At 35.1% G+C, this 25,643-nt stretch overlaps 1 protein-coding gene across 4 annotated transcripts in view; it reads right to left on the bottom strand.

Moving 5' to 3' along the window:
- Positions 1-25,643, bottom strand: part of ATRNL1 (attractin like 1) — a 435,696-nt gene that overhangs the window by 207,286 nt on the left and 202,767 nt on the right. For all 4 annotated transcript variants that reach the window (XM_038140021.1, XM_038140022.1, XM_038140023.1 and 1 more), the window contains exon 25: positions 11,794-11,855. In XM_038140021.1, the coding sequence (XP_037995949.1) occupies positions 11,794-11,855 (62 nt within the window). The remainder of the gene's footprint in view (positions 1-11,793; positions 11,856-25,643) is intronic.

Genomic DNA, 25,643 nt, shown 5'->3' with positions numbered 1-25,643 from the left:
AATGGTCAATTTTTAGATTTTTTTTTTTAAATGAAGCAGTTCCCAAACCAATTTAGAGATCACTGTGAATGACAAATCAGTATGAATTACTGCTGGGATGCTGAAACAGAAAGGGTTAAAACAACCTTAAATACTCAGATGCACAGTGGTAAGCAGCACTTGAGAGATAAATTTGTCACTCTACAAGGTACTGCCAAAACAGATACTATCAGACTTGTTCTTAAAGCTCTGCCATTGGCATTTTCTGCAAGGAGATTGGAAAACATGGAGAGAATGCAGAGAAAAATCACAAAAAGTATTCAAAATTTGGACAAAAATCTTTTGCTGACAGAGACTTTACAAATAAATCATTTCACTTTTGGAAAAGACCAAGCGGCAACTTGCCTGCAGTTAATCCACATGATCATAGATTATGTCCACCACCTCTGACTTTCCAGTTGAGACTGAGTGACATCCAAATCAACAGACATATGGAAAACTGCCTTTGCAAAGCACACGGGTTATAAAATGCTAACCCCAAGTACAGAGTGAAGGACTTTCTATATTTATCAATGTAAATCCTCCCAGTAAGACAATTGCCATACTAAGACACTCTTAAAACCACAGCAGCCCAAGCATTATCAAGATTTTGTGCTCTCCAGAGCAATGAAATAAAGTGCCAGAAGACAAGGATACAGCTTTGCACAGTTTCCCCTTCAAACCACATGGAACAAAACAGGAGGAAACACTAAAAAAAGCATGCCTGAAAATGAGCAATCCTTTACCAGCTGCCTGGATTACAGGTTGGTTGGAAGTTACTACCCTAGCATGATTTTGGAGACAATAAACAATTGGAGAACCGATGAACTGCAGAGGAAGAAGTCTTGAACACAGCCTGTGCCCAGCACCCTTCCACAAAGCAAAGTGGCCAAGGAAAAGCTGCAAGGGAACACCAGGGCCAGCAGGGAGGTCTGGGCTATGCAGATGCTCTGCCCAGAGGGGCTCTGGGTAATATGAAAACAGAAATAGTGATTTAATAGAACAAGGAGAAGGGAAATTGCAAGGAATAATTACTGCCTGCATAACTATTTTTGCAAGCTACAGAGCAAATTTTTGACTTCCGGAGGTCACATTTAGGCATATTTAGTGCAGACCTGGCTGAGGAAAAGAAAGTGTTTTCCATAACTCAGAAATTACTTTCTCTGTGTTTCTTTAGGCAGCAAACTAAAAAGTGTTAGGGGAATTAGTGGATGTGTTGCTGCTTGGAATGGGCAAACTGAAATAAAATGTGTAGATATCCTTAAAGAAATTTAAATTGCATGGATAAATAGAGAGGGAAATCTGTAAAATGTAATGATCAGCATGTTTAGACTAGATGAATTAATGACACATTTGTGCCTCGAGCTCTATGAATGCATTATAAGTACACTGCGGAATTCCTTTTTTTATTATGTATTAATGCCTATAAATTACATATTGTATCAAAGTAATACTTTAGTTAAAATGAAATTATTTACTTATTTTTGCAGGGATGTAAAAGGAACTAAGCATAAATATTTTAAGAATCAATACTGTAAATGGAAGGTAAACAAAACAAAACATGCCATCTTTTGTTATTTCTTTTTTCATTCTCTAATTGTTTAACATACAAAGAGAATTATTGTTGTTTTTATGATTTTACTTAAGACAGTAATTTGCACAATAATTCAAATAAATTTCCACAAACCAATGAAAGCAAACACTTTTACAAAACTTTAACTTGCATCTAATATACTTGTAAATCTACTAAAATAAAAAAATTATTTGAGATTGTATTTTGAGCACCATCACATTTATTTTTCCTACAGGACAAGGTAATGCAGCACCCCACAGCTGAGCGTGGGGCAGCATCCCTGCTTGGGCCCACCCTGGGAGCAGCACAGCTGGGCCAGCACAGGCTGTCAAGGCTGCTCTACCCACTGCCATCATCCTGTCCCCGTGCTCCAACACGTGACAGAGCCATCCTTGCGTCCCAAGGGGAACTCCTGAAGGGTTGGCTTTGTGTGGATCTGGAATGGGCTTTTGAACCAACTCCTGAGTGCCCCTGTGGAGCAGCCCTGGAGCTCAATTAGAAGATGTGCAATGTTCACTCCAGAGCCAAAGGGGCTGTCAGTCCATGGAACTTAACTAGAACTAGCTCAGAGACAAAAAAAACCATTCAGTGTGGATGTCAGTCCTCAGCACCATCTTGCCCAAGTGATGATCTGTTTGTTCACACTAGTCACCAACAGAGACAGAAGCTCCCAAAATTCCTTTCACCAAGTTTATTAGGGGCATAGCAGACTCGTTTACTGCCCACATACATATATTTGCACATATTTTAAAGGCTTCTCCCAAGTCTTTTTTTGAACATAGGAGTTGGGCCACCAAGGCAATTATTGCTCAACCACTTGAGTCTTGCTGTGCTGAGACAGTAATTAAACATCCCTCCGTATCCACCATCCTCCTGCCTGTTCATCTCTCTTTGACAAGAGCACAAAAATGTACAGTTCCCTAATTAGCAATCTAAAGAGTGACCCCCACACTCTATTGTTTCTCTTCTAGTACTAACATGAACTACAATTTAACACATTCAGTAAAACAAACTGATGACAAAGAAACTTTTTAATGTGGATATATGCAAAGAAAACAAGTGTCATATCTAAGTTAATATTTTCATGGTAGTACTGCAAAAGTTTCCCAACAGATCACATTAACTGTTTTTCTAAGAACTGCTTTCCCAACACATTATTTACTATCTTTTTATTGGCAAATAGAGCCCATTTTAATTGATATTTTATAAAGCAAGCACAATTCTAAAATAAAAATAATTGAACAATTATTTTTCTAACACTGTGACTTCAAATAGCAATTATTGTCACAGCAATTGATTTCTTTCATTGTACTTGACAAGAACATTGTGTTTATGATTATGATGTGCTGGGTTCAGCCATCCTTGTGTTAACTGGTATACACATGACAAGCAGCTCCAAAGATTTCAACAGGATTATCTGAAGCACAAAGCATTGTAAACATAATAGTAGAAGTCTGATGTGTATGACAGCAGTATTTTTTTTAAATGACTAATTAAATTGCTATGAATCAGAAAGTTTTATAAACATCGTTATAAGTAGGACTATTTTGGTGATTAGCAATTTAGAACTATTCTGGGAATTAAGTGTTACAATTTCAAATTAAAATATATAAAGATTTAGGGAAAAGTAGTCTTGGCTAGCAAGGAAGAAGGATATGCAAATTCCAGTTCACGGTAGCACAGTGTGTGAGGTCAGGGAAATAAATCCTGCCTGTAGAGCCAAGACATTTCAGCCAAGAGTGCTGGATTCCTGTTCAGGGAGAGGCACAGCCAGTGAAAGGCATTGCCAACAAAGCCAGCATCACCCTCCAGGTGATTCAGGAGTGTCCTTTTCCTATTCCTGCTTGTCATGACAACACCACCCTCACCAGCAGCTCCATGCACTGGCTCCCACATTCCATTTTCTGGACCCGATAAACCAAGAGCTGCAATCTTTCCCTCTTCAGCTACAAAATGTCATTGTTGCACAGCCTTAAATATGACAGGGCTTCTTCCATCATCCTAGATCTATATTCTATTCTTTTCTTTTCCCCCATAGCTTCTTTCTGAATTAAAGGAACCCAAGGAAAACGTGAACCCTGTAATCCAAAAGCCACACAGGGTTCAGGCACTGAGTTTTTGGTGTCCAAACTGCAAAGTTAAAGGAATGCCTCAATATGAGGTAAAGTATCTACTATGGTATTTAAAACTCAAAGTATTACCAAAAATCATTTGAATGCAAATTTGTGTTTATTTGTGTCTCAAATGGAATTCACACAAGTGAAGCAACAAGTTTCAAGTTCATTTGAAACTAATTACACGGATAATTCTTCTTATCCAGATGACTGATTAAAATGTTATTTTTTGATGCGGTCCTGAAAATCCATATATCCCCAGAAATAACTCTTGCATAAAGTGGTTCATGAAAGTCACAAAACTTCCCTTAAAATTCTCTTCCCACACGTCCACAAATACCAAACTTATACAAAACAGATTAGGAGCTAATAAGAAATATGTATCTGTCTTTTAATCTGGTCCTTCCAGACTCAACACTGTATTTGCTAAGAATGCATGGAAAAGAATATTTGCATTAGATTTGTTTTACTTTGTCATGGTTAAAACCATGATACAACTAAAAGAATGCTGTAAGTCTCTGGAGCAGCACATTAAAAATTACTACTAGAAATATCATGAAAATAATTTTATTGATTCAGAAGAGCAAAATTAAGAAAAATGGCAAACTAAGACTTCAATGGTACAAATAAAGCTTCACAGTTTAAGCTCTGAATGCATAATGGGAAACAGGGAGATTGAAGTATCAATGGTGACAACTGCATTTTATATTAGTTACATTTTAAAGTAAGTAGTAGCAATGAAATATAAATATAGTATGTATTACTTTATTAGTCGGAATAGCTACTATTTTATGTGCTAAATAATTTATTAATATATATTCAATACAGAAAACCAACTTAATCCTTCTTCTTCCAAGGCATAAACTCCTATAACAGTTTAAAATCATCTGTGACAACTGTCTCTGCAAAGCCTGGGTTCATTGGTCTTTCCTGCACAATGAAACATCAAAAATCTCCTTGAAAGTAAAGAAAAAAAGAAATGTTTGAACAGGGAATTTGTAATTAACAGAAAAATTATTATGAAAAAAGTATTGGCATTTTTTTATTATGTACATGTGCCACAATGTCCTAGAGGGTGGTGGGAGCGCTAAATAACTTTATTCAATAAAATAATTGTTTAAAAGTAACTATAAAAAAGCACACCTACATTTTTTAGATTTCTATTTTCCTACACACATAATTCATGCATACATCCACAAAGCTGTGGTTTTATGTTAATATACCACAAGCTGCTATAGTGGAGTATGAATGATCAATCACACAAACAGCCTTTATATTCAATTAAAAAGGGAAAATGGATGCAGTGTACACCAAGATGCTATCGAGAGATCAACATTCCCATTTAATCTGCCAATCCAATATCAGATTAAAGGGAACCATGTAAAAGGACTCTGAAATATATTACACAATCAAGCTCTAGATGTGAACTTTTACCCTCTGTAGTTCTTCCTTTCACCTCTTTGAGGCAACAAATAAAAAAGATTTACTATCAAAACGATTAAATCTCATGTAAAATGAAATTAATCTCCACGGAATAAATAGAATATCACACCCATGAAGTGTGATTATGTTCTTTAGTTATGGAAAATACTTCATTATTTCATAAAATTTTATGTGTTTGCCCTTCATGGGTGAAATGCTCCATATTTCTCTCAATAAGTGATGCTGCATGTAAAAAAAAAAATTATATGTATTTTCCACTGGAATTCTGGACAAATTATGAAATACAGAATTTGGTATTTTCTGCACTAGCTTTCCAGAACAATTAGAAATTGAATATATTGTTTCTACTACAAAATAGCTGTGCTTTCACTTCTGCTTTTTTGCAATGGTCTTCCTGATTTATGCTAATTTAGGATTTAAAATGAAGGGGTGGGGGGGCAGGGTGGAGGGGGGGAGGAGCGAGAGAAAGAGTCATTTATTGTAATTACTGTCAGCTAGTGAATTTAGGGAAGAAGAATTGTCACCAATGCTAAATTTTGGCCTTCCAAACCAAGAGATTCACATTATTTCAAGAAAATTTTTTCAATATTTTTCCAATATTTTCATCCATTGTTATTTTTCACTGCTCTCTCTAGTATAGCTATTATTCCTCAATAATACATCACAGAAATATAAAATATGCTTAGAAAGCCACCACACCATGTCAGCATTGTTTAGCATGATAGACTGAAATACAATCAAGAAGTTTAACACATTCCAAATAACTTTTCCCTTCCATCTGTAACCTTTCCAATACTTATTCCAAAAAGGCAAATACACTAAAATGAGTAGGTGTAAAAAAGTCATAACTTTCCTTATTAAAAGTCCTGTTAAAATTCAGTTTTCCTGAGGACAGAGCAAGGATTTTTAGATTTCCAGGTCAAAGAAGCATCATTCAAGAAGAACACTAAAAATTCTGTAATTGTACTGGGTAAAGAATAAAAAGCCCCTGGTTACCCTCAACTTGATATTAGAATTTCAGCTACTAAAGACTGAAAACATATTAGGAAAGAAATATAATTTTCCAAGTGGTGAGTGTTTTCCTAAAATATCACCAAAACAATTACTGAAGACATAGAAAACCAACTATGATATAGAACCTATGAAGATTAAATTCAGATAAAAAAATTCAGATTAAAAATTTAAATAGATTATATAACTACTTTTTACTGTGTAATTCTTAGTGTGGCTTTTGGAGTCCACAGTAGAATTTCCATAATTTTGCTTCTTATTGACAAAACATAGCCATCCCTACCTTGGATTCCAACAGATAATTTAGACAGACCACAAAACCTCCCACACAAAATACTTCATTTAGTACCAAGAAATTTAACTGGAATATTTGCATTAATATTCCAATACAGAAGATAAATTCCTTTGATTTAAGATGTCTCTTCTAAAATGGAATAATCAGATTTAATATTTTCTGACATATGAAATTCAGAGCATAGCACACAGTCTAGCACTGTTTTCTCTCTCTTTCTGTGATTTATTTCAGCTGAGCACAGGGACCTGGAATATTTCTGCCCTGCCATGAGAAGACTGTTCATTTCTTGGCTGTCACTCAGTGCCCAGCCCATCACACCAACCCGCCTGCAGAGACAGGCGGGCACGGGGCTTGACAAAGCTGCTTGTCACCCGCTGTAATGGACAATGACACCACTGCCTGAAGGAAAACACTAATGTTTTTACTTCCTTTATTTCTTGTTATTGTTTCCCTTCATCAGCTTTCACCCCACTTCACTGTATTCCTCGCACCTGGGAGCAAACTCCTGAAGTTAACTTTGCAACTGGTACATGTCATAAGACTCAATTCCTTCTCTTTGGAATTAAAATGACAATAGCGAAATTCCAAGTCCATTTATCACAGATGAAAACCTGTTCTAGTTCTTTTGCTTAAAGTACAGTGGACTGGAGTTTCATAAAAAAGTGACCAGGAAGGATTAAGCACTCCAGAAGAAAAATTGCTGTGAGCCCTGATGCTGTTGGAGTCTAAGATAATAACTGACTAACTGGATTTAAGAAAATACATCAGAAAATGTAGGGAATCAAAACATAAATGCAGTATGAATCATCTGTGATGCTTCTTAGGATGCAAAATCCAATGCAGCTCTAGAAAGACACACCCCTGAAAGGAGAAAATGCCAGAGCTTCAGGAGGCACAATGAACACCTCTCACTGTATTTGCTACATAAAGGAAGAGAGACTTCCAAACTTTAACTGCACTGACTTTAAGGAAGGAAGAAGCCCATACCTGTTTTATACATAGACACATAGGCCATCTTCAGATATCTGAGTGATTAATTTGTGTTTTGAGGAACAGTGTCTGTTGAAAGCAAAATATGGTGAGCACTCACACGCCCTTCCAAATGACTCAAAGGACAAACAGAAAGATGAAAACCAGGAAGAAAATAATGGAAAACAGTTCTGTTCACTGACAGATTAAGTGACTCATCCCTTGTTTTGAAGATTTCAGTGGTACTGGGGAATCTCCTTTGCCTGCAGGCCAATAACAAGTGGCTGCCTTCTCTGGAAATATGAACACACCAAATAACTCCACAGTGATGACAAGGTTTCTGTGTGATTCAGAGAGCAGAAGACCCAAAGCTACATTCAACAATTCTAAACAAACATTTAAAGAAAGGAAAGCCAGCTCAAATTGCCCACCACAGTACGGACGTGCTTTTCCTGGTGAAGTCAAACAGCTCTGTGCTTCTAAGTGAGGTGAAAACTTTTAATGCATCACTAAGTAAAAATCAATTTTATTCTAGCCCCAAAAGTAAAATCCATTTTGCTATGATAACTTGATTTTCATATTACTATAAAATATTCTAATTTCATACTACTATAAAATCTCAGAAAGTCCAGAGTTCTGGACTTTCTGAGATTCCAGCCATGGTGGACGTGATCTGATCCCAACACACTGGCTCTTTCTCACAGAGATCAATATTTGATCTCATAAAGATAAGCATGCCAAAACCCAGCACTAATTTACCATCCTTCATTCTAATAGGAGCAAAACATGAAGGCAGGGTACAGACCAAAGGATGCTGGTAAAGAGCAGCAGTTCTCCCATTGCAAACTCACCCCCAGGGTGGTGGATTCAAGCACTGCAGCTCCCAGGAGTTCTGACACTGCTGAAATGCAGCCACCCCCTCCCACTGCAGGCAGCACACAGTCCTACATGTGCACTTAATAAATCTGGTTCTTCAGCATCTGCTGCAATTTCTGTTGTAGCTCATGCTCGTCTTTACCCAAATACCCATCCTCTCCTTCTGCAATAAGCACTGGGCATATTTTGAATATTGTTTTCTCTCACTTATGCTGCTCACAGAAAGATTTAACAGAAAGAATGTACCCCTGATCCTAAATGACCATGATTTTTCATGGAATTTCTTAAAACACACAAAAGAAGGATTTTCAAACTTTCAAAGAGCCCATATTGTTTAATATTGCTCTGCTTAATAAAACCTGGAGATTCTGTAATTTGTGACAGTATGGAGATATGTTACAAAAGTGACTAAAATATTCTATTCAGTCAATCAGCTTCACCCAAAGTACCAGAGGCAAGAGAAGCAATAGTTCTGGGAGTTCAGAGAACATGTCTGATGAGTTAGTAATTGGTACAATGCATTTGAAAAAGGCTTTAAAAACATAGTTCTGGCACTTGCTTATCATTTCCTATCATGAGTATATTAACAGCTAACCTTTGTCATCTGCACCAATTTCATGCTTGCCTGGTTTTTGATTATAAGATTTAACCACATTTCTTACCAGAACTTATGCTTCAGATTCTTAATACAAATAATTATCTGGGAATTGCTTGAGTACTGTTATAAATTCTGTTACACTGTTATAATTTTATTTAAAAGCAGGTATAAAAATCAAGTGTTTCTTATCTCTCTATTTGGGATTAACTCAAATCAAAGATAATAAAAACAAACAATTATTGAACAATCAATATTCATGGATGTTAGATGTGATCTAAAGAAGTAAACAATGTTTTCAGAAAATAAGGTACTTCATATACCCTTATCAAATGTCTAAAATGTCCTGGCACCTATTTAGCTAAATCCATATATTCATGTAAGACTTGAAAACAGTGCAAATTTCTCTATCCCTTCGAGTTTTAAACAAAGTGCCATGCTTTAGGATATTGTGGGTTTTAGTGGTCCAGGTAATATAGAAATGGACTTTCTTTAACTGTGCATACTGCATTTCTTCAGTGTAAGAAAGATCACTCACATTCGCTGCCTGTGAAATTTTCCAATGAGGTCTGTACTTCTTCAAAGAAGGTGGAAAGAAAAGAAGTCACAGACTTCTCACTTTGTGTGATGGCTAAAAGTCTTCAAGGCACTCAGCACAGCAACACAGATGCCACACTATAACACAGTTTGGAATCTGTTACTACTCGTATTGCATTTTTATTCTTAGAGAAAAGGTCACTGAACCAGTAGCTGCAACAAAACCTTCCAGTAGAAAAAGAATGAAATTAAATAGGGTGGGGGTTTTTAACAATGCATATCATGGTCTGAAGCACTACAGTTTCAAGAATATTCCACTTTTTTTTAATATAACTTCTCTTTATCTTTATCTTATCCTAGAATGTTTTTGTTCTAGGATAAACAATATCAGTATCTTGGTATATCAAACATTAATTGCAGAGCTAATCGTACATTTTGTGTTTTATTATGTATAGGTTTAAATAACTTCCTTGCACAATAATTCTTTTAAAACAGTTCATTTTGATACAACAGGACAGTTCTAAAAATGCCTGTTTTCATGCTTCTGATTCAAGCAGTAAAATGCCCATTTCATCTTTCAGTCTGGAACACAAAACCTATAAAGGAACAGTTTTAAACTATACTTTTGCCTGGTTGTTGAATAGCTGCTATTGTCAAACAGGTCTATTTGCTCTGGCCAGGCAGGGTGAACAGCATTTTGCCACAACCTCAGAAATAGAAATATAATACTGGATGGGAGAAATGCAAAGGCAGGTTTATCAAAGCATGTTGAAATATATTTCGTTATCAAGCACGTTCAAATTGTCTTTAAACACAATTATTTTCTCCATCAACAATCTTAGTAAATATGGCCTGGGTTATTATTACTGTTACCACCGTGATTTGCCACAGTCACCATACACCTCATTCCCATTCAGCAAACAAAACCACACCCCACAAACAAACAAACCCAAACCCACACAAGACAAGAAACAAACAAACCCTTACTAAAATTATTCTTTGAGGCTGCAAACTGTTGACATCCTACCTGTGCATTTACCCAGAACAAACTGCATGAGACAGACCATCACCCTGGGACAGACAATTCCATGTACCCATAGAGATGGCTGCACCACCAAAGAGTCTTTAGTGCACCTTTTCTAAGGCTACACCAGAGCACAGAGCACCAACAAACTGCTCTTAGTTTACCTCTGCTATTTGTCACAGGATCCCTCTGGTCTGTTGTACTTGGACAGACTTTGCTTTCTTCTACATGGGTTTGTAATCTAAACATTTGTGTAATCATCATAAGTTTTAGAAACTTCCTGTCTCCCCATGAAAAAAAGATAATAAATCCCCAAAACATAAAAAAACACCCCAAAAAACAAAGACCCAAACCACCACTAGACTGACCTTTAGGCAATCAGCATTTCATTGCTCTGTTTGTGGTGAAAGAGGAGAAATGGGATGCTTTAAATCACCTACTTAACTCCTCCCCATTAGCCAATGCCCTGGGTACAGAAAACTTCAGGCTCTGATCATTTCTGTGCCCTTTTTGGCAACAACAATAAAGAGAATTTGGACCATTCACCGTATTTAAGAGTCAGATTCTTCTCAGAGCACAGTGATTAAAGTCAACAGCAAAGCCATAGTGTGAACTTGTAAAATAAAGTCATGGCCTAAAAATACAGAACGTCTGATGAACAGACCTGTCTATCACTGTTCACATTTTGTGTACACTTCATGGTTATTGGGAAATATCTTCACAGCAAGATTTCAAAGCACTGTAACTAATCTGTGTATATTCAAGTTTGTGACGTTTTATAAGATAGCTGAACTTTTAAGAAGTCTTTCAGGGGAGTTTTGTTCACATTCTAGAATATTTGTTCATTTGCAGTTGAAGCTCATCCCTGCATTGCTGCCATAACCAAATCTCAGGCATCAGCTACTGCCTTTCACAATCAAACTCTGACACATGAAAGCATTAGTAGTTAATGTTTAAGCATTATTGTTATTAAAAATAACAAGCTATCGAACAGAGCCATCACTTTAAATAATTCCATATAAGTGTTTATAGAAAAATCACACACACGAATTAGAGTTTAGCTGGCTTTTCTTAATCACTGCAATATATGGTAGAAACCCAGCTAATCTTCATGAGGTGTGAGGACTGTACCACTGAATATGAAATACACAATTATATAATGCAAGATTCTGGCAGCTGCCTTTTATTTGGCCTGGACCCTCCACTGGTGCAAATTAGGGAACACAGCTTGAAGGCCTCCTTTCAGGCATTTCTCAACATTCAGAAGCTGGTTATGAGACTGGTTTGACGGCAAAGAGTCATCAGGATTTCAGTCAGAAGACAAAAAAAGCAATTTACCTGAAGAAGGTGACAAAGAACTGCACCAGATCCATGATAGTATTGTGCTGTGAGAAGGCAATCTGCAAATAAAACAGAAGTAAATTACAACCATTTCAGACTAAGCAGCTCTTTTTAGGTGAAGGCTTTATGGCTCTATGGATGCTTACTTTCAAGTGTAATTTCAGTCTAGTCTGCATACACCTGCATTTATGATAAAGTGAGATGAGAAACTAATTCCCATATCCTTGCTGGTATCAAAACACAAACAATGGAATATAATACTTTTACTGAAGTAAATTTAATAGAAATACCCACTTACTATGAACAATAAAAAATTATGAAAAATATTAGGAAATCATATTGTTATAAATTGTCTTGTTTATAGTCAACTGTTTTGACCAACACCATCTTCCATTTTAATAACAACACTGAAACAAGGTTTTAGAGAAGACAAACAACATACAGAGCTTAAAATTAATGCATTTAAAATATTTTAATTGTATAATATTAGAATTAATGCATATGTTAATTTAATTTTTATAAAAGATAAATCTGGTGCATAATAAAACAGTTTCAAAGCAAATTACTTTAAAGACAAAGTAATAAATATTCTTTTGGGCTACATTTTTACAGCCTCACCAGAACATGCATTAGTTCAGCTCCTTGCTGTAATTTTTGTGAATATTTAAGAATTATCTCTAAGACAGCATAGAGAAATTCACACTTGCATGCAATACAGGCTGTAATTATTTTTGTAAGTAATTTTTTGCTAATGTTAAGAGCAGTATTTAATATTTATGTTATATCTACAAATATCCATAAGTCCCTGTCTTGCTCAGTTTTCTAGTCTATAATTATCAAACTAAAGATACAGAGTATCTTCTACTTTGAATTGTACAAAGTGTTTCTCTAACTATATTTACACTCTTTTCAAATAATTGTGGGGTTTAGAAATCCTGGTGCATTTAAGATCTGATCTTGACTAGTAATTATACCAAATTACTCTTCCCTTTCATAGCTCACTTTTGAACTTTTGAAATGATAATTCATGATACTGAAGAATTTAAGTTTTTTAAATTTATATTATTTTATTTTAGGCCAAAACGATAATGTAAATTTCAGTAATAATGGTGTTACGGTGCCTTGTGCCAGCCAAACACAGCTAAATATAGCTCAATTACCAAAAAGATAACATCTGAGAAAAGACCAGGAGACTTCTTTGGCCCAGTATAAAGGGCATCCCAAGCATAAACAATTGTTTAAGCACACCTTGAACAAAAAAGAAAGTTTTCCAAATTCATTTTTTATATTTTAAAATGCCTGGATTTACTTCAAATTCTATTTAGGACTCAAATTCACTCATGGTTTTTCCATTATGTTTTTTACAAGTACCACACTTTAGGTGATGAACTAGCACAAGGAGAAAAAAACATGCCAGTTTTGATAGAGTTCACCTTTTGTGACCTGTTGAAATGCTCTTTGTTGAAGGAGCATTTTGATTTTGCATTACAATTATTTTCATTCAAGGTGTCAGAATTCCTTAACAGCCTCTGTGAGTCTAGAAACAAGTCCAGTCTGCAATCAAGTGCTGCAAACTGACCACAATCACACCAGGAAAGTTTCATCTTAAACTTTTTTAAAGAAACCATAGTGCCTCTATTTCTGTTTTCCAACATACAACAAAAACAACATTTCAATGATTTTATATCATTATCAATGCCTAAATTGCTTGCATAGTCCAAAGCTCAGGGATATAAAGTTTTTACACAAGAATGGACAGAAAAGGAACTTCTGATGTCTATTAATCTAATAATCTACTCAAGATAAGTGCAAGGTTCTACTGCTGGTGTCCATGTTTGCAAATTTCTGGAAGAACTTCTGCCTGCGAGACTTGCTTGGTTGGTTGTATGGGATTTTCCTAAAAGTACTCATACACAAAAGCAGAAACACAGTGAGATAGAAAGTTTCATCCCAAAAGTAATTTCAAATTTTAATCAAACATCTTCTGATAATTACATTGACGTTCATGTTTAAAAGATGAACTACAGTATTTTCTGAACAGTATCATGCATCTTTGACTAATTTCAATGCAGAATATTAACAAAAGAATACATATTTTAATTATAAGGAGACCACAAAGACCCAAGTAAATGTCATGAACCTAGGTCTGATACAAAGAAGCAAAATACAATTAAAATATTTATTTCCTTTGGGATTTTATATAGATATGAATGCAATTGTCTTTTTGCTTGTGCCTATATAGATAAGGGATAAGAAAAGTTCTTTTAATGCATGGTTTTCACTTTGGACTTAAAGATACTGGAGCCAAATATATCTTCTTTGTTAATTTGTATCGCACCTTAACAGTTTTCAGTTTCCCCAAAACATCTAAAAAGCTTGTGGATTCCACAAACATTATCACTGTCTTCTCTTATAAATAAGGAAGAAGAGAAATATCCTTTCCCTCATTTCCTGTGGAACAGAACCAAGTGCTGCACAGAACATAAGTTTTTATAGTAAAGGATAACCTTGATGAGTTATTGCTATTATTATCATTACTGCTATTATTGTTGTTGTGAACTGCAATTGTATTCCATCAGATCAAAGTAACACCAATACACCACAGATTAAATGTAGAAAACTGCAGCAGAATGAAAAGATTCCAAAGCCAAAAGTGGGATTTACATATATATATATATACACACACACACACACACACACACACACACACACATATACATGTGATCCAGTGATAGAAAAGCCTATGAAGAAAAGGCTGATGGGTGACAAATGAACTGTGGGGATTCTTCCAACAAACAAGACATACCTATATTTTTTCTCTGCCACATTAAAATTTGTGAAAAATATGGTTTTAAAAAAGCAAGCAAACAAACTCTTTGACAATACTGGCCAAATTGGAAGACAAGGCATTGTGACTGCTGGCAAATCCTTTATAGCAATTAAGGGTTCAAAAGTCAGATAAGCAGCAGAATATGACAGAGAGCACCAACACAAGGATGCGCTGCAATCAATATTTCAGCACATGGTACTTCTTAACTTTTCATGTTTCAGTTACACACATGATATAGGAAATACACTTTACAATGAATAATGATGGATGGAATAGGTCTGTTGAAAGAGGAACAACTTCTGAACAAAGATTTTTCCAGCCTTCAGAAGTTAATGCCTGCAGGAATGGATTCATTTTTTCCCATTGCTCCAGTTCATCTTTACCTTGACTATCACATCTAGCAGCAATAGAGTCCTACAGAACAATAGGTCAAGATCTGTTCCGTGACAAAAATGAGACAAAAATCTTGAAAGTCTAACTCAGGGACAACTTTCATATGGAAATAGCAAGTTTGCCCTTAGAACTTTGTGTTTTAGTTTAAAGATATAGATGTCAAAAAGCCATCTCCACAATTCTAACACCACCAATTGTGCAAAAGGAAAAGGAAAACTAGACACTAAATCCCAATTGCACATTTGCAGAAAACAGGAACCTAATCCATGAAATGTTTCATATATTCAAATAATTTACACAAAAAGCAATTATAATCTGTGCTTCATTTCATGACATTACCCACTAAAGCAAACTCCTATCTGCTCAGGCTCTCAAACCATGAACAAATATTTCCGTTAATACAATTTCTCCATCTTCCACTGTTAACAAATTTAAAATGAACAAATAAGAGAAACTAAAATAAATACATGGCAAAACTCTGATAGAAGGTCTAATTATTAAACCTTGAAACATAATGCAATAAGGTCAGACATAACCCAAACTTAACTGCCTGCACTGTGTTGATTATGCAGACTTAAACCCTGCAGAATTATTACTTCCTTCAGTATCATCAAAACTATAATTTAATTTCTTCTTGGATAAAACTATTATACCCTCTCACAGTCGTGCTAGGTATGTACTGAAGCAGAAGAAATGGATACTGACCGAACATAAAGGCTGACATTTTGGTGTCCAGCATCTTTCATACTTTCTTGAGGGACACTTTCATAGCGAGACAACTTCAGACACAAAATATGAAAGTCAGCTGAGGAAAATATTTGTGTGGATCACTCCATTTTTGTGTATACACATAAATGGTTTTTTTTGTGTATACACAATTTTTTTTTATAAGGAAAATGTAGAAGATCAAACACTGTGATAATACGGAATGAGGATGCTAGAAAATTTCAACACATAAATTCTTACATTTATGTTTCATTGCACAAAGTCAAGTTTAGATATCTACTCTGCAGAAACATGACTGCAGAGACCCAAGTAGAAACTGTTTTAAAAGATATTACTACGTATTACATAATAAATTTGGGGTGGGGAATGGTACCTATAGATCTCTTCAAACTCAGTGAATAAATGACTACTGAATAACCAGTAGTTACAAATGAAAGAATACTCTGATTTCTTCATTTAAATATAAGTACAATTATATACTGGGATATCTTTAGATAGAGTAAAAATGGTTCTGACTCTTCCTTCCACATTGGACTTCAACTAGGAAGAGTGGCCTGCAAAAGTGAGAGATAGATGGTAGGAAATTGTCCATTTCCCAAGAGAAATATTTAACAGGCAAAGGACAAAATATCTTTTCCTTTCCCTTGGAAAACAGATATTCCAAGAGAACATGGTAAGGAAAGGACTTAAAGATTACCAACAAATTACACCTAAAAAATTATGTCTAAATAAGAGAAACATTAAACTTTTGCTGGCTAAAAGTGCCACACATTTATTCCATATACTGGCTTTCCTAGAACATAAGAAATTTTGAAATGTATCTGAATTTTCCCATGTGGAGTATATCTGTCTCGTCCCAAGTGTGAAACTCATCTTAATTAGTCAGCTAGCTTACAATAATCAGCAGAGATGGAAGGTACTTCATAGGTGAGTGACTCTAAAACAGATGTGGAACTCTCATAAATTGGAAGGAATTGCCCTATGGAGCTGCCATTTCTCTCCACTAACAACTCTGGGATTCTGTGATTAGTTTAGATTATAGACATAATGTCAAACTTAGAATATAAATAATATTAGGTGAAATAAATTTCTCCCATGATTTGTAAGTACTCACTAGGTATTTCTGTAAAACAGTGTAACGATAAAATAGGCAAAACCAATATTTATTGTTGGGATTAAAAGATCTGAGAAGTAATATGAAACTAAGTGCCTGTTGCAAAATCTTACTTCCTTCTGCTGTGTTAATGCTTGTAAAGAATTCAGTCTGATGTTGACAAACAGTCCTCCCAGATGATAAGATTTAGTGATAACGAAACTTTCATACTGATAACATAAACAGAAAATGAAAGATAACAAAGAAATTCAGACTTCGCATCAAGATTTGATAAACAGCTTCCTCAGATTATCTCTGCATGCTGCAGCCCTGTCTCTTATGCTGGCACACATTACATTATCAAAATATACACCCCTTCATTTCTCAAAAAATGTAATAATTACAGGATATTATTTCCACTATTCAGAGTCATAAGAGGCTGAAAGACAACCTAGTTTTCTAGTATTCAAGTAAGATGAAAGACACTCCTAAATAAGGTTATAACAGCTGAACTTTTTTCCTACCTAATAGGCACTTTATCTATTAAATTCAATATGCATATTCCACTTCTTTATTCAATTTTGTGCATGTGTACACATACAAACACATATACCACACAGAAAAACCCACAATTGATAAACTCCAGGAAGTGAAGGAAAGAATGTAGGGGAGGGAGCTGTTATTTAACTTACAGTTTTACTCAGTATGCAAAGCATTTTCATAATGATTCATATGGACATTATTAGGAAATTGAAATATTGAATATTAAAGTCAATGAAAGAATGGAGGAAAATTAAAAGACATAGACAAGAGACAAATTGCATGTTTCAACATTAAATTTAAAAAAAAAAAGAATTAAAGTAATTGGCACAAAGACCTATAGTACTGAAAAGTTATTTTAGACATAAATCTTTGCAGGATTGAGTTCTCCTACAAACTGTGTGAAACAGCAAATTTCTAGACAACATCATTCAAAACTCTGGTTTTTAAAAGCCTGCCTAGATTAAATGGATAGGAAGAAAAATTAGAAACAGAAGTGAAGGGAATGAGGTGAGAGAATTTGTCATGCAGAGTTGAATGATTAAATTCTACTACAAAGAGAAGCATTGCATGACAATATGGGTTTGTTTGTCAAGCTATATTAAGGAAAAGCCATTTTTGTCACTTTCTAGAATTGAATTTTCCTTTCAACCCCAGGTTTCAGCCTTCTTGGTGTGCCTTCTTCTGACATCTTATTATGACTTGATAAATTAAGGAGTTTCCCATTAGGAAAGCTGCACCTGTTACGGAATGTGCTCTGATCATCACAGAGTCACAGAAACAGGGATGGGGAGGAACATCACAAACTGAGGTTGTTCAACTTCCCACTCAAAGCCAGGCTACCGTCAGCACCAGATCAGACCAGCAGTGCCCTTTCCAAGGTAAGTTTTGTAAACCTCCATGAGCAAGCATTCCACAGCCAGCCCAAAAAAATTTGTTTCAACACTCCATTTCTTACACAATGAATTTTTTTCTAAGGTTCAATCTGAATCTTCCAAGGTGCAGATTCCCCTTCTCCTTTCATTCTGAAATTTATAAACAGAAAAATGTCCTGCATGCAAGACATTCTTCACCTTTCCTAAATAAATGAGTAACTTTACACAGAGCTATTTGAATGACTGCAGAACTTAATATGATGGTAATGACATTTAACATTCATGTCTATGTTTATGTGTAGAAACATATAAATTGGAGATGGAAAATGTACTGCTAAAATGATACGATTTTTTTCAAATTTCCCTAAGTTTTTTATTTCCTACATCTACAGTAGAGGTGGTTTTGCTAGACAATCTACCAGTTAACCAACTGGCTGGTCTCCAGCCTAATAAAAATGATAATAAAATTTTTATAAGGCTACAAAAGCTGAATTGTTAAAACTTATGCAATGTTTTGTTCATTTTAGAAATCAAATAGTTGGTTAGAGAAGGCAAAACATGCCCTGAATTTTGCATAAAGATCATGCCATTCAAAATAATGTATGCAAAACCCATTGTGAGATGACAAGAAAAGGGCAAAGCATTTTCTTAAACATGAAGAGAGTAATTTCCCAAAGTTTATTGTTATAAATGTAGAGCATGCTATAAAGCTGTTGGAGCTGTGGAATAAAAAATTTTGTATTTGCAATGGCACTTTTCTTGATTACTGTGGATTAGCATATTTATGAGGTTACTCAGCCTCAGGTTTAAACCCACAAATCAAAGGTTTATATCGGCATGGGTAATGGATTACACAGGAGTCTCTGGCCTACGATGTCCCAGAGGTATCTGTCTTTCAGAAGATTTATGTATATAATACCACTTTGTAGAAATTACACTTTCTGATCTTTAGCGTGGTGCTTGGTGATTCCCCTCTCTAATGTCTAAAACAACCAAAAAGCAGCAGACTCAGTCAGCAGAGAAATTCATTGATGTATTTTCTTGTTCTCCTCCTCACCTTTTGATAAGGCCATGAAAGACAGAGGCTCTAATTCCTTGATGTACAAAGCACTGCTACAATGAGAGTAGAAGTCATTGTGAGCACATTTAATGCAATTACTTCTGAAAAGAGGAAGGAATATGCATTCCAGCAGTTATCCACAGCACAAATACCTGAATTTTTTTCATCCTATGAACAGCTCTGTGACAGAACACAGATAAAATTTTTAAAGTCTCACTTTTTTTCTCCACAGGTGAGTGCTGATTACATTACTATCAGTGGTAAATACCTACTGACTTCCTTTTTGCTTCAGAGAAACCAGGATACTAAGACAAGAAACTGAAATGCTTAGTCCAGCTTCTCATGAAAGACTAACCAAAAGAGAAGTCAGGTAAGCATTTTCAAGACTGTGTGTACCCAAGTGAATCTTTTGATCATCATTGAGAAATTATGACAATGGAAGACACCAAAATCTCTTTAAACTCTACAGAGAAAATGGTCTTCAGCTTCATTACTACTTCAATCTTTTACTGAAAATTTACATCTCATAGAAAAGAAAACCAAAGGTATGCAAAGCAGGGTAAGGGGGTGGGGTTTACACGTGCATGAGAATGAAGAGGGCACATAATAATTGATGTAATTAAGAAGAGCCAACATAAAAAGGTATGAGGAAAAACTCAAGACTGATTAAGCTCTCTGTAGTGAATGTTTATTCCACTGGAGGAGAAGTGTGGGAGTTTGGATGTAAGGCATGATGTTTACTTATCTATACCAAGGGCAAGAATATTCTAATAGATTTTCTGCTGAAAGAACAAGAGACCACACTAATGTGAAAATATTAATTCCTTCAAATAAAGGGGAAGTGATTGACTAACCTAAAAAGCATGCAGCATACCAAGAAAGAAACTATTTAACATATAAGCAAGAAAATAAGTTCCATGTTTCTCCTTGAAGAGGTGATCAAAATGCAGAAAGTGAGAACTGAGACTTTTACAAAATATTAAATTGCAAGGATTAACGGAATAAATTGTGATTCAATTTTGTTATGTACATTTTACTCTCGTTCATTTAACTTTTATCAATCACTTGAAACTGCTATTATAGTTCAAGCTGTAATAAATTTGAAAAAAAAAAGCAGATACAACTGTCAGCTTGAGACTTCACTCACTCTCATAGTACATTCTGTAGAGTCAGGATGATGGATCACTGACATATCACTGAGGATATGCTGTCACAGTCAGAAGAGTATTTGTAAAAAAGTGCAGAGAAATGTGTAATGGAAATGGCAGAAACCTTATTAACAACTTGGAGGAATTAGGCTGGGAAAGGTGGATGAGTAACTGGGTTTCAGGAAGACTCAGAATGCTGTGAAACTGAAGAGCAGGGCCTGCTCAGCTAAAACTGTTAAAACTGTTTTCCTATAAACAAGCCCATGCTGCCTTTTTGGCAATGACATGCTGGACTACACTGATAGAAACTGGCAACAGTCATTCCCAGGAAACTACAGCATTTGTACCAAAGGTTTTGTAATTGAAACGTAGAAATGAGAGTGAAATGTATGAATGTACCACCTAGAACTGTGATCTGGAGGCTAGCTGCAAAGCTCAGAATGAGCTTATGGACAAGCAGCAAGAACTTCAGTCAGATTTATCTTAATACATACAGGCCCTATTGTTGAAAACAAAACAAATATTTAAAGTTGTCAGCACCGAGTATATTTTTTTATTTTCACTTTTTAAAAACTGGATTTCCCTGTATATTTTCCAGAAGCTCTAACTGTTTAATCAGGCTTGTGCAAATCCACAATAACCATTTGTCTGTTGAACAGCTTTAACAAAATCAAAATCCAAAGAAAATAAACACTTTTGCAGCTAGAGCACTTCATGCCTTCAGAGAGAAAAATGAAAACACTTTTCAAGAGCCCTACATAATTATGATGGTGGCCTGCACTCTTTCAAGATGTGGGTTGTGCCTTTTCCTTTCTCATGTTGAATATTTCATACCAGCTTAGGGAAGAAATGTTAAGATCTGCTTTTGGGGGTGATTGTTCAGCTATCAAGATTTTTTTCATTTGAGTAGGAAGAAAGAGAGTATCTCCATAGATGAATTTGATCTCAAAATAGAGACTGTCATCTTCTGGCAAAACAAGTACACGAGTCAGGGCAAAGATCCTACGCGCAAAAAACTCACATTCAGAAAGATAAATTCAGTTTCTGTTACACAGACCTTTAGTTTGGAATTCTGAAATGCCTCATTTGCTGTTCTGAATCTATATGGCAGGGAAATAAGACGGTAAGTAAGAAATTTATTTAGAAGAGTAAGTCTAGTAAAGATCAGGTATCTTACAGCCTTCCTCTATGCCTCAGAAAAATGATTTCTTCTTTTAACTAAGGAGACATTTCCAAGTGCAATCTGGCAAATTTGAGGAAATCCTCTAAAAAAAACTTTGTTTCCTAAAAATAAAAGTTATAGAACGTAGATCTGCATGTCCTGCGTGGACAGCTGTGGGCTCAAAGATTGATTTTAAAAAAAAGTGTCCAAAAGATTTTTTTTTTAATATGAGAACAAGGGAGATGATCCCAAAATATACCAGCTGAGGGAAAGACACATAAAAAAGTGCCTGTGTTATCAGACATCATCGAAGGAAATAGAAGAAATTACTTATAAAAGCATCAATTATTCACAATAATTTAAGACAAAATTTCAGAACAAAATGTGGGGGGTTCTGCAGAGAGCTAGGAAATTTGAGGTTTCTATTTTCTCCCATAGCTACCAGTTTTCAAAAATTGGCTGAGCTGGTCCTAAAAACATAAAACAGTTTTGATGAGCCTTTAAAAGAAAAATTACTTTCCTATAATTTGGAAAAAAAAAAAAAAAGAAAGTAAAAAGGTTCTGCTTAAAAACAAAACAAAAAAAATTAAGTGAAAACTTGGTTTAACCCTGAAATATTTTTTCTGCAAATTTTAGAAACTAAAACAATTTTTCTCCAAAAATTTTCCCACAAAATCATCATATTTGAAAAACTCCAATTATTTCACTCTATAAGCCTGACCAGGCCTTTTTAGGAGAGCTATGTGCAGGGCACAGAGGAACAAATATTTTAAAAGACAATTCAGACTATCTGGCTCCAAGTGCAGGAAGGTGTTGAAAAAGTGAAGTTAAGAAATTAAAATCATACTTTTTTCTCCCTGCAGGGTGAACTTCTCACGTAAAGATTTTAAAGGTATCTATCTTGCCAACAGTAAGAAATATCCTCAGAGTATTCCAGGAAAGATTTTCAGTACATTTTTAAGGACAAAAATACAGCAGAAAGATGTCTTCAACTAAATGCAATGACTACAGTCAAAAAGAAGGGTTGTTTTTTCTCCTAAATGATTACAGAAATTCCCCAGACCATTCCAACACCCCTTTTTCTAAATGAGAATACACTCATGGTTTTCACTGAAACAAGAACATACATATAAAAAAATATAGATTTGTATATTTATTATTTCTGAGAACGAACGCTTAATTGGTTTCTAGCTGCAAGTAAGGGGTTTTTGCAATTATTTTATGCATCTGTAGAGGGCTTAATGCTGATTTATGTTGTTTACTGAAATCTTGACTTTGCCTGGTGGGAAACAGTACAACGACACCACACAACCATATTCAAGGTTTACAAGTGATTTCCACAAATGAGGTATTCTATACTGCAAAACTCTTTCAATACAAATCATCCTCAGTAATACTTTTTTCAAAAACACTAAGTTAAAAATGGTTTATGTACCAATTGTCTTTTTAAACTTCAACTTAAACCCATTCAAATTGAAAGGCAGGAAACTCCATTTAAACATAAGAAATATTTTTTACTGCAAGGAGGATCGAAGACTGGAGCAGGCTGCTCAGATAAGTTGGGTATTGATCCTCAATCCTTGGAGGTATTCAAAACCTGACTCAACAAAGCCCTGGACAACTTGCTCTAGATGACCCTGCTTTGAGGGGTCAGACAATCTCCAGATGCTCCTCTCCAACTCCAATCATTCAGTGATTCCAGAATAAGCATGATTATTTCCCTTCTCACAGTTGTTAGTACAGGTTATTAGACCTCTGTGTCAGTAACAGAAGAAAATAAAGTATTTCTGAAAGATTTAATTTCCTCTCCATTCTTCAAAGGCTGCAAGGGCAGAGACATTCACGCTAAAAGTGCTCACTTGAAACAACAAATATTATCTAGTTCAATGCACTGTACCAGAGAGTATTATGCTTTTTCTTAATTTTAAAGCATAAAATACACCTTGCAAATGTCTGTTAATATCACAAGGTAAAAAAAGGTACCAACTGACAGACACTCAAAGCTTGCTATATCAAAAGTTCCTGAGAGAAATGCCCTGATTCTGGTGATGATGATAAATACTGTGATGTAATATAATCTATCTATTTACTGCAACACACTATTACAGTACCACCAGTCTGATGTTTATAGTTGGTGAAGAGCACTTCTCTGCCTTTTCATTATTGGCCTGAAGAACTGCACTGGGAACTGTTACCAACTCAATGAGTCCATCTTTGGACAATGCCATTCATTTTCATCTTCCAGAGGTTCCTTCCAGCCTCAACCACTGTGTGAGATAATGTGATAATAAGCCACAGTTATTACAGTTTTTAAACTATCTTTTAAAAAAAAAGTTTTTTTATTCTTAATTGATACATTTCCAATCTTGGTCCCAAAAAAACCAAAACCAATTCTTCAAATCTGCCCAATATCCTTTCAAAATGAACCAGCTGAGAGATTTTAAGTGTTCTGAAATTGAAGCTTAAGGAATATATTACGAAAAATCTCTGTTTTCACAACCTTTTCCCTAAGAACTATATAAAATACAAACTGTTGTCTGCTATAGTATTTATGTTATTATTTTTTTAATCTTTGATTATTTATTAACTTTTTCTTTACTGTGATGAAAAATCTTAATGCCAATATTCAATCAAGTCTCTACCATAAACATTCCTGATGCCTTTTTCCTATGAAATGAAGAAATTCTCCTTATTTTCCTTTGCATTTTATCTACTGAAATTCTATCTATAGGTTTTAGTGACTTTTCAAGGTCACCAAATATTTGTTGGGCCATAATTTAAAAGCCTGATAGGAATCAAAGATACCAGAACCCCAGGGCAATTTCAGGTCAACTTCTTCTTTATTGAAGGTTGATAGGTCTTGATCTGTTTCATGGGCAAAGTCATTACACCAGTATTTCATCTGAACACCTCTTAAAGATGTTGGGTATGAAATGTAAGAATTCCAATGGAAGTGAAAGGCAACTGAAGCTCTCAAATCAAGGGAAAATCTTAATAATTTTCCATAATTTTTTCAACATAATTTAGCATAGATGTGTTTCCTACTTAAAACTCAAATTGCCTGACAAATTCCAAGATCAAGTATTTAAGAACAATTAATATATTCTTTGGGATCCAATCTTTGAACAGATAAGAAAAAACACTTGAATAAATTGTAATAAAATTTCACAAGACACTCCTTAAAATACTCAAAACCTAATGTGTTTTCCACAAATAACTGATATTCCCAGTTTCAGATTTTTATCCTATTAAATATTATTATGTCAACGTACTTATAGTTCATCCACAGGCAAAACTTATCTACTAAAGAACAGAAAATCTCTCAGAAATCTTTACTGCTGTGGATTGGACTGTCATAAAATGCTGATTTTCTGACAGAGTAAGTCTTGCACATTTTAATCATAATTGGAGATGTGCTTTAGGGAGCAAAGCCTGAGTTCAAAGATGAGGTCGCAGTCTGTAAGCAGATCAACAATTAAAAACTGAGACTAGAGTTAAAAAATGTCACTTCTGGAACACTTAAAATTAACTTTTTGAATCTGCACTTTGTGTAATCTCCAAAGCACTAGCAGCTCCATCAGACTGGAAGAATGAGAAACTGCATCAATTTGGCCAAGAGCAGTGCTCTCATCCATCTGTTTGGGAGTAGAAGTCTCACTTGATGGGTCAAGAAACACCTTACACCTGAGTACCTATTTCAGATGCAAAATTGCTGGGTTTATATATATTTTTCTATTAGACAGCCAAAGGAGAAGCTCACTGTTTTATAAAGAATAAAGATAATAGCTACATAAATGTTACAATATTTAACTTGTTGAAAGAAAAATTGCACCTTTATTTTTTGAAGTCTGTTCCAATGCTGCACTTATGTCACATAACCGAGCTTGGTTTAAAGTATAAGTATCCATAAAAAGGTGATATGATAATATCTTGTGCTAATGGTGCCATTATCAAGCTATAAAATGATGCCATTATTTTGCCCAACTCTGTGGCTTCATGCCCAAGGCCGTTGTTCCAGCT

This window comes from Motacilla alba, chromosome 6, assembly GCF_015832195.1.
Source record: "Motacilla alba alba isolate MOTALB_02 chromosome 6, Motacilla_alba_V1.0_pri, whole genome shotgun sequence".
Lineage (NCBI taxonomy): Eukaryota > Metazoa > Chordata > Aves > Passeriformes > Motacillidae > Motacilla > Motacilla alba.
Note: the sequence above shows the minus strand (reverse complement) of the source record. Positions and strands in the feature narration are given on the sequence as shown.